Consider the following 10,329-nt stretch of genomic DNA (forward strand, 5'->3'; position numbering starts at 1 on the left):
CCCTCACAACTGTTAGCTCTATATGACCTCTGTTCCTGAGGAAGTGTAGAGAGCTGCATCAAGATACTATTTTATTAGAACACGTGTTCAATTAAGTCCAGCATGCATTTCAGTGACTCAGACTTTAGAAATTAATTAAAAAATAATCTTTGCCGGTAACTGGACATAACAGTCATCCAATTACTTCAGTCTTATTGAGAATCAGAACACAAAATCCACATCTCCAGTTTTGGAGACTTCACTGGTAAGATTATGCAGGCACACATGGACTACGCCACACCACCACAGCTGAGCAGGCACAGTCATTACTTGTAGTCAAGTTACATGAAAAGGAGTAAGCTTGCATTACTTAAGATGCTACTTTGGTTTACACAGAATTCCTGTAGTAGATAATTATTCCTGCACAACAAAATTTTACTGTCACTGTAAGACCAGCTCTGGGACTAAGTTTATCCTGCATATTCTGCCAGGTACTTATCTCAAACGCTTCCCCACATTATTCACATCCCTTCCCCTTGGATAATACAGAATTCCCCTACCATATCTGCACTGTGTGACTTCAAAACCTTTGACACCCTGGCAGTATTGCCACAAACACAGGAAGACAGCTACTCGTTTCCAGGTGACATAGACAAACACACCAACATGCTTACACTGAAGTCATGAAATTCTTACTAGTATTCAGAATAAACATAGCGTTACTGTTAACAGCATTAAGAGCTATACAAATCCAGACAAGGTATCAAACCGTGCTTAATTACACAAAACACTTCCTCCTTTCCAAGCTGCGTATACCCATACGAATATACGCACAAATCCCTGGTCAGTCAAGGCTCTACTAAAGCTAGGACAGATATTAAGGGACCTGGTTTTGACTTGCTCATGAGAAACTTGAGTAAAGATCAGAGTAGAAAAGGCTTTTGAGGAACCAAATGAAAAGTAGTTGAAAGCACTGCAGGCGAACAAAGAAATATCACAACACTGCTAGCACAGATCAGTGCTCACTACGTTGAGGTCTGGCACCTAGGTCCACTAAGCAGCGCGTTCAAGTGAAATAAGAAGGTTTTGCTGTAAAAATGAAAAGATGCCACAGCTAGCAGCTGATATCAAAGCCACACCTGGATCTTTTATATTCTCCACAGCAAGTTTCATACTTAAAGCTCAAGCTACACAAACCACAGAAAGAAGACAGAGAAAGCAATAGCTGTATAACTATCAGACTTTCATCTCCGTGCCAGAAAATGGTTCCATATGCATTAGTATCTAAACCTTTGGAAACTAGTTATTTGCTGATTATTATAGTAGCCATTTATATAAGTAGTCTGTTTTAGAGAATACCCATGCTTCCTATAACACAACACTGTGAATGTAATTAAGCAATTGCAAACAGCATACCAGCACAGTTAAGCATGACCCGTTGAAATATGTCATTTTTCAGCAGAAACAAGTTTTAACCAGTACTCTCTCTCACTCTCTCATCCCCACGCACAAACTGCAAGCTTCTTCCCCCCACCCCCCATTTTCTGGAAGACTTTTAGCTTTGAGAGTTGAGAAATCTTATCGCACAGACAGAAACAAATGAATTATCACTACCATGCATATCATCTTCTTTCACAGAGAATTTTTTTTTTTAAGCTTATAAATTGAGATTTACCTTTGCTGTTATTCTGTTCACCTGCAAAGTCATTTCTCTTCAGCAGAAACACCTGGAATGGAGAAAGGCAGTCAATATCTTGTTACATCTTATTAAAAAAAAAAAGTATATGCAAGTGTTCTACTCTATTTTTCCTCAACTTTAGCTGGGGGGAAAAAATGAAGCTGTATCAGCAGTACATTACCATCGCTATTGAAAAGTAAAAACGGTAAACAACAATAGCACTAGCCCAGTCAGTTATCATATAAAAAAATAATAAAATGAAAAATAGGAAGACCAAGTAAAATCTAAGTCAAGATCCTTTTTGCTTAAAGGTCTTAGTCAGCCTTTCTAGAGTGACTGACACAGAACCCTGGACCCTCTACGTGAAGATTTTAAACAACACAAGAAGTTTTTGTTTTACTCAATCTATTTGACGCATCTCTTATTAAACATAATCCAGTAAAAAACATTCTTAGAAACAGTAGTTGCCTTTATCACCAGACCACAGAGCCAAACATTATGCTAACATTCCCACTACACACAGAAAGAATATTTCTGAATACTGGCTTTGTAACGTCTCTTGCTGATGTCTGGGGGAGACAACGAGCTCTGGTCTCACCCTGCTCTCGAGAAACTCTGTAGGAGAAGGACGTGAGGAGGGAGCAAGCTGTGACCCAAACGCCAGGTGTCCTGCGGCTCTCCCGCAGGGCGGCAATGCTGGCCCAAAGGTGCGGTGCAGGCGCCGCCACTCCAGGGCTGCAGCCCTGTCCGAGGGACATCTCCGCTCCTGCCTGTGGCACGGGGAGCGTTGCCAGCAGGCCGAGGGAAGCAATCCTTCCTCTCCGCCGCGTGTCGCGGGACCCGGCATTTGAGCCTGTGCCGGCTGCAAGAGCGGCCACCCTCTTGCTTGGGTGCCGAGGGCCCAGGCCCCAGCGTGGCACCTCCAGCCACCCCTGTGAGGCGGGGGCTCTGTCACAGCGGGTGCCAGGTAGCTTTGGGCGTCCCTGCCCAAACGGGGGGCGTGCGGTGGTGATTGTGGGGGCGTGCTGGGGGGGCTGCCTGTGGCCGAGAGGGGAGGCAGGGGCAGGCAGGGGCTCCCCAACCACCCCGGGGCAGGGCCCCTCTGCTCCTTGGCAGGGGGGGCCCAGGTCGGGCTCTGGGTGCCTGCTGGGACCCTTGTGCCTGCTGTGCCTCCTTCCCCTCCACAGCCTCTGGCCCTGCCCATCAGCCAGCATGGCAGGGACAGAACAGGCCCTTGGGGACAGTCCCTCAGGGACACCTGGCCCCGCAAAGGTGCTCAATGGCTGTGCCATTTGCTCTCTCCCCTCCAGCATGCATGCTGTGTGGCCGGGCAGATGCTGACCCGAACATCTGCGGCCCCAGACACGGAAGGAATGGACTCTGTGCCCACACGTTTTGCCTGGTGAGTTCCCCCAGGGTTCCCGTCAGCATCCCACCAGGGACGGTCCCTTCAACTATGACCCCTAACGAGATCCTGCTTTTTTCTATTCTATAGTTTCTTGCGAATGGCCTTTATCGGCTTGGAACACTACAGGACGGAATTTTGGGAGTTTTACTGGAGGATCTACAGCACACAATCAAGCGGGCATCCCAGAAGGTGAGGACCTGATGGGAACAGGGAGGTTTGGGCCAGGAGATGCTCCCGCGAGCTTAGCCTGGACCCCAAGGCAGCAATCCCAGCCTTTCCAACCCGCTCCGGGACAAACTGCTGCTCTGGCAGACGAGCCTTGTCCGCCAGGGGGGGTCTGCAGAGCGTGACCCAGCAGCACCCGCGCCCTGTGCCCTGCCCTGCCCAGGGGTGTGGGGCCAGCGGTGGCGGCATCGAGCCTGGTGCTAATGGGGCTGCTGTGTTCTTTTCAGCAATGCTTCGTTTGTGGCGAGCGAGGGGCCACCATCACCTGCACGGAGACAGGCTGTGAACGCAGCTTCCATCTCCCCTGCGCCTCGGAGGGAGAATGCGTCACCCAGTTCTTTGGGCAGCACAGGTAAGGGCTGCCAGCAGCAGCCAAGCAAGAGAGGACCCCACGCTGGTGCTTCCCAGCAGCCTGGCAGAGCCGGAGGCAGCGCCAGAGCCTGGATGGGCCTGGGGCTCCTTCACGTTCCTCTGCCCTCCTCGCCACAACCGCGGCAGGCCCAGCACTTCTCACCTTGCCCTTCCCTTCCCTCTCCCCGCCAGGTCCTTCTGCTGGGAGCACCGCCCTCAGCAGGCAGTGCAGGCAGCTCCGGAGCAGGACACCATCTGCATCATCTGCATGGACCCTGTGGGGGACAGCAAGTCCTACCACACCATGGTGTGCCCAGCCTGCAGTCACGCCTGGTTCCACCGGGGCTGCATCCAGGTAGGAGCCCTCCCCTCACCCTGCGCGCACGGCAGGTGCTCAGCAGCACCAGGGCCCGCTCACCTCTCACCGCATGTGTTTCTGCTGCAGGGACAAGCTGTGAGTGCAGGCATTCTCTGCTTCCAGTGCCCCATCTGCAGAAACAAGGTGGAGTTCCGTTCCGAAATGTCCATCATGGGGATCCGAATCCCATTCAGGTTGGTGTCCCTCTGCCCTGCTCTCTAGACACGAGGGCACAAGCGCTGTGTATGGCCAGGGACTGGACAATTTCCCTCCCTTCTCTTGCAGAGGACCAACCTGGGAGGACGGCAACGCCTTTGCATCGCTGCAAGAGAGGCACCAGCGCTGTGATGTCAGCGAATGCCTTTACCCACAAGGCAGGGAGCAGGCGGAGGGACAGGGGTGAGTTGCCTCAGCAGCCATCTGGGGCTCTGCCCACGTCCTCAGCCTCAGCACATGCTGGGGGAGCCAGGACAGAGCACAAGGGATGTGCCAGCCACTCCCTGGCTCAGACACTTTGTCCTCACACCCACAAGTCTTTGCTTCCCCAGGCCCTGGCAGCTGCTCCTGTGCCGCTCCTGTGCTGCCGAAGGCACCCACCGGCGCTGCTCCAACTTGACCAACAGCACAGGCACCTGGGAGTGCGACAGCTGCGCTGGCGTGGGCACTGGTAAGTGGCAAAGGCCTCATGCTGCTGGGCTGTGGCCAGGCAAGGCCTGGCTGCAGGGGCTCAGGGCAGCCTTGCCAGAGTCTCTCTGACCCTGGACGGGTCAGAGCCTCTACTGCCGTGGGTCTGGAAGTCCATCCCACTCACCTTCCTGTCTCCCCTTACAGCCTCCAGTACCAATCTGGGGCTCGCCGGCCCCAGCACCTCCAGTCCAGAGGCTCTGGGGCCCTCCCGTGGCTCCCCAGCACCCGCAAGGAGCAGCCTCAGCAGCACCAGCAGCCAGGCAGCACCGGGGCCATCCCACAGTTCCCAGGAGACTGAGAGGAGAAGGCCAGGGACAGAACAGGGGACAATCTGCCAGCCTGTACATCAGGCCCAAGACACCTGGCACAGTCCCAGAAGACGCCGCAGGAGCAGCCGTGCTGCAGAACCCAGCGCTGGGAGCAGCACCCCCAGCTTGGCCAGTCGGAGGGCACCAGGAACCTCCAGTCACTCCTTGGTGCCCGAAGGCAGACTCCCCGCCGGCCAGCGGGGGCGACCCCGGACAAGAAGCCTTGAGAGCCGCTGGAACGTCCAGCCCCAGATGCCCAGAGCCAGCCCCGAAGACGCCGCAGGAGCAGCCACGCACCACAAAACGGTGCTGGGAGCAGCAGCAGCACCAGATCTGCCAGGGGGGCGGCATCGGGGTCCCCCGGTGGATCCCCAGGGTCTAAACGGAGACGATGCTCCAGCCAGCAGGGGACAGCCCAGAGAAGAAGCTGCTCCCCATTACAACATCAGGCTCCAAATACCCAGAGGCAGACCCGAAGACGGCGTGGGAGCAGACACAACGCTGGAGTGATACCAGTGCTGCTCCAGCTACGACCGCAGAGCACAGCACTGTGTGGGCTGCTGCAGGGAAAGGTGACTCCGTCCTAGACAGACCCAACACAGTCACCGAAACCCGCAGTTTGCAGGCCCAGGGGCTCCTTTGTAGGGACCAAGCCCTTTTGTTCAGGGCCCTGAGACTGCTCTCTGGAGACAAAGCTGGCTTCTCATTACTTACACCCTCGCTTTTATGGCCCAGGCTGTCATTTTCAGGGCGCAATGCCTTATCTTTAGGGCCCCTTAGTTGCACTGTGAGGTGCAGAGCTGCCTTTTAGGGTACAAAGCCTTATTTGTGAGGAAACACCCCGCTTCTTCGGGTCCCAAATCCTCACGCTAGGAGACAAGGCCTCAATTTGAGGGCCCAAAGCCTCCTTTAAGGGTCCAAACACCCATCTGGAGGGACCGAAGCATCACTGTAGGGTCCAGTCCGTGAGCCAGAGACTCCAAAGGCCCAGGGTCCAGGTCTAAAGCCTCACCTTGACGACCAGGCCTCCCCACGCTCCCCCTCCCTCCCCATTTTAAGTCTTCAAAGCCGCATTAGTAAGCCCCCGTGTTTCCTCTCTAGGCTCCAAAGCCTTCTTTTCAGGCTCCAGAACATCCGCTTGGCATCCCAAGTCGTCTTCTGATCGCCTAAACCCTCAGTTTGCAGGCCCAGGGGCTCCTTTGTAGGGACCAAGCCCGTTTGTTCAGGGCCCTGAGACTGCTCTCTGGAGACAAAGCTGGCTTCTTATTGCTTACACCCTCACTTTTACGGCCCAGGCTGTCATTTTCAGGGCGCAATGCCTTATTTTTAGGGCCCCCAGGTGCACTGTAAGGTGCAGAGCTGCATTTTTAAGGTGCAAAGCCTTATTTGTGAGGAAAGCCCCCTCCCTCCCCATTTTAAGTACTATAAATATGAGGGGTTAGAGGGGGGTTGGGTGACGGGAAGGGTTGTGTTGTCGTGGTGGCTTGGGGGCTTACTGTACCCACCCCCGCTAACGTTTGCTCTTTTGTCAGCTTTGGATCCGAAAGTGGGATCTTAACACGGAAAACACAGGGGAGACTTTACTGCTCTCCACATCTACCTTAAAGGAAGTCGTGGGGAGCTAGGGGTCGGCCTCTTCTCACAGACAGCTAGTGATAGGACTAGAAAGTATGGCCTCAAGTTGCGCCAGAGGTTTACTTTGGAAATTAGCGGTGGTTTTCTCGGGTGGGCAGCCAAGTTCCACCGCAGCCTCTCTCTCACTCCCCCTCCTGAATAGGAAAGGGGGAGAAAAAACGATACAAAGGGCTCAAGGGTTGAGATAAGAATGGGGACATCGCTCAACAATTATTGTGACAGGCTAAACAGACTCAGAGAAGGGAGACATTAAGAATTATTGCCTATTACTAACAAGCTAGAGAAGTGAGGAACAAAAGAAAGAAACCCAAAACACCTTCCCCCCATCCACCCTCCTCTACCTCTTTAACCAAGCGGAGCAGGGGAACGGGGGAATGGCGGTTGTGGTCAGTCTGTAGCACTTTGTCCCTGCCGTTCCTTCTCGGTCACTCTCTTCCCCTGCTCCAACGTGGGATGCAGTCGTTCCCAAAGTGATCCTGCGTGGGCTTCCCACAGGCAGCAGCTCTTCAAGAACTGCTCCAGATACGGGTCCGTACCATGGGGTCCATCCATCAGGAGCACACTGCTCCAACCTGGGTCCCCCACGGGCGGCAGCTCCTGCCAGGTCACCTGCTCCTGCGTGGGCTCCTCTCCACGGGCTGCGGCTCCGGCCCGCAATCTGCTCTGGCGGGGGTCCTCCACAGGCTGCAGCCTGCTTCAGTGCAGGTCCACCTGCTCCACCGTGGCCTCTTCCACGGGCTGCAGCGTGGAACCCTGCTCCACCGTGGTACTCCGTGGGCTGCAGGGGGACAACCTGCTTCACCATGGTCCTCACCACAGGCCGCAGGGGAACTTCTGCTGTGGTGCCTGGAGCACCTCCTCCCACTCCTTCACTGACCTTGGGGTCTGCAAGGCTGTTTCTCACTCCTCTCTCTCTCCCAGCTGCTGTTCCGCAGCAGTTTTTTCCCTTTCTTAAATATGCTCTCACAGAGACGCAAACAACGTCGCTTATTGGCTTGGCTCTGGACAGCAGCAGGGCCCTTATCTAAAATGGGGCAGCTTCTGGATTCTTCTCACAGAGGCCACCCCTATGGGCCCCTGCTACCAAAACTTGCCAAGTAAGCCCACTACAATTTCTTCTCAGAAAGAATAGTCAGGAATTGGAACGGGTTGCCCAGGGAAGTAGTGGAGTCACCTGGGGGTGTTCAAGGAAAGGTTGCACATGGTGCTTAGGGACATGGTTTAGTGGGTGACATTGGTAGTAGGGGATAGTTGGACCAGATGATCTTGAAGGACGTTTCCACCCTTAATGATTCTACGATTCTGTGATTCTAATTAGGAGGCTTTGAACCCTGATGGTGAGAGCTGGCGAAAGGAGTCAGGGCTCAGACTGGACTGTCAACTGCAGTAAAGACGATTAAGACCGCTGGCTTTGTAACGTCTCTTGCTGATGTCTGGGGGAGACAACGAGCTCTGGTCTCACCCTGCTCTCGAGAAACTCTGTAGGAGAAGGACGTGAGGAGGGAGCAAGCTGTGACCCAAACGCCAGGTGTCCTGCGGCTCTCCCGCAGGGCGGCAATGCTGGCCCAAAGGTGCGGTGCAGGCGCCGCCACTCCAGGGCTGCAGCCCTGTCCGAGGGACATCTCCGCTCCTGCCTGTGGCACGGGGAGCGTTGCCAGCAGGCCGAGGGAAGCAATCCTTCCTCTCCGCCGCGTGTCGCGGGACCCGGCATTTGAGCCTGTGCCGGCTGCAAGAGCGGCCACCCTCTTGCTTGGGTGCCGAGGGCCCAGGCCCCAGCGTGGCACCTCCAGCCACCCCTGTGAGGCGGGGGCTCTGTCACAGCGGGTGCCAGGTAGCTTTGGGCGTCCCTGCCCAAACAGGGGGCGTGCGGTGGTGATGTCACAATGGCTGGCCATGGCGACCCGCGGGGGCGAGGAGCATATAAAAGGCTGCTGGGCTCGGGCCGTGCCTCAGTGCGATTTGGTGAGTTGGGGAGAGGGCAGGGAGGAGGGGGCTGCCCGGGGCTGCCGAGGGAGGAGGGGTTGCACACCTCGGGCCCGTGCTGCAGACTCACCCTCGTCCTGCTTCTCCCTCAGGGTCGGCAGAGGAGCGTGTGGAGGGGAAACCCCAGCACCGCTGGGGCAGTGACTCTCCAAGTGCTCGCTGTCCAAGTGCACCATGTCTGAAATGAAGCGGAAGGCTCCCGACTCGAGGGAGCAAGGTGAGAGAAAAGTATCCCGTCCCACAGGAGGGCGGGGAGGGGCTGGGGGGGCTGCCTGTGGCCGAGAGGGGAGGCAGGGGCAGGCAGGGGCTCCCCAACCACCCCGGGGCAGGGCCCCTCTGCTCCTTGGCAGGGGGGGCCCAGGTCAGGCTCTGGGTGCCTGCTGGGACCCTTGTGCCTGCTGTGCCTCCTTCCCCTCCACAGCCTCTGGCCCTGCCCATCAGCCAGCATGGCAGGGACAGAACAGGCCCTTGGGGACAGTCCCTCAGGGACACCTGGCCCCGCAAAGGTTCTCAATGGCTGTGCCATTTGCTCTCTCCCCTCCAGCATGCATGCTGTGTGGCCGGGCAGATGCTGACCCGAACATCTGCGGCCCCAGACACGAAAGGAATGGACTCTGTGCCCACGTGTTTTGCCTGGTGAGTTCCCCCAGGGTTCCCGTCAGCATCCCACCAGGGACGGTCCCTTCAACTATGACCCCTAACGAGATCCTGCTTTTTTCTATTCTATAGTTTCTTGCGAATGGCCTTTATCGGCCTGGAACACTACAGGACGGAATTTTGGGATTTTTACTGGAGGATATACAGCACACAATCAAGCGGGCATCCCAGAAGGTGAGGACCTGATGGGAACAGGGAGGTTTGGGCCAGGAGATGCTCCCGCGAGCTTAGCCTGGACCCCAAGGCAGCAATCCCAGCCTTTCCAACCCGCTCCGGGACAAACTGCTGCTCTGGCAGACGAGCCTTGTCCGCCAGGGGGGTCTGCAGAGCGTGACCCAGCAGCGCCCGCACCCTGTGCCCTGCCCTGCCCAGGGGTGTGGGGCCAGCGGTGGCGGCATCGAGCCTGGTGCTAATGGGGCTGCTGTGTTCTTTTCAGCAATGCTTCGTTTGTGGCGAGCGAGGGGCCACCATCACCTGCACGGAGACAGGCTGTGAACGCAGCTTCCATCTCCCCTGCGCCTCGGAGGGAGAATGCGTCACCCAGTTCTTTGGGCAGCACAGGTAAGGGCTGCCAGCAGCAGCCAAGCAAGAGAGGACCCCACGCTGGTGCTTCCCAGCAGCCTGGCAGAGCCGGAGGCAGCGCCAGAGCCTGGATGGGCCTGGGGCTCCTTCACGTTCCTCTGCCCTCCTCGCCACAACCGCGGCAGGCCCAGCACTTCTCACCTTGCCCTTCCCTTCCCTCTCCCCGCCAGGTCCTTCTGCTGGGAGCACCGCCCTCAGCAGGCAGTGCAGGCAGCTCCGGAGCAGGACACCATCTGCATCATCTGCATGGACCCTGTGGGGGACAGCAAGTCCTACCACACCATGGTGTGCCCAGCCTGCAGTCACGCCTGGTTCCACCGGGGCTGCATCCAGGTAGGAGCCCTCCCCTCACCCTGCGCGCACGGCAGGTGCTCAGCAGCACCAGGGCCCGCTCACCTCTCACCGCATGTGTTTCTGCTGCAGGGACAAGCTGTGAGTGCAGGCATTTTCTACTTCCAGTGCCCCATCTGCAGAAACA

The 10,329-nt window shown here is 56.4% G+C and overlaps 2 protein-coding genes and 1 long non-coding RNA gene across 3 annotated transcripts in view; 1 reads left to right on the plus strand and 2 right to left on the minus strand.

The window, feature by feature from the left end:
• Window positions 1-1,678: 1,678 nt before the first annotated feature.
• Window positions 1,679-9,132, minus strand: LOC310880555 (uncharacterized protein). The gene is made up of 2 exons (XM_083796602.1): window positions 6,971-9,132; window positions 1,679-1,706 (listed from the first exon to the last, which is right to left on the minus strand). The coding sequence occupies exons 1-2, from the start codon at window positions 7,432-7,434 to the stop codon at window positions 1,694-1,696; spliced, it is 477 nt and encodes a 158-aa protein (XP_083652728.1). The 5' UTR covers window positions 7,435-9,132; the 3' UTR covers window positions 1,679-1,693.
• On the plus strand, window positions 1,687-5,709 carry LOC310880557. Its single transcript, XR_014571755.1, has 2 exons — window positions 1,687-4,193; window positions 4,285-5,709. It is a non-coding gene; the product is annotated as an uncharacterized lncRNA (long non-coding RNA).
• Window positions 9,133-9,386: 254 nt separating the features above from the next.
• LOC310880553 (uncharacterized protein) overlaps window positions 9,387-10,329 on the minus strand; it is an 11,504-nt gene continuing 10,561 nt past the window's right edge. Inside the window, exon 2 of the mRNA XM_083796600.1 lies at window positions 9,387-10,318. Within this exon, the coding sequence (XP_083652726.1) occupies window positions 10,090-10,318 (229 nt within the window). The 3' untranslated portion in view covers window positions 9,387-10,089. The remainder of the gene's footprint in view (window positions 10,319-10,329) is intronic.

This window comes from Anser anser (genome assembly GCF_964211835.1).
Source record: "Anser anser genome assembly, chromosome: 12".
NCBI classification, from domain to species: Eukaryota; Metazoa; Chordata; class Aves; order Anseriformes; family Anatidae; genus Anser; species Anser anser.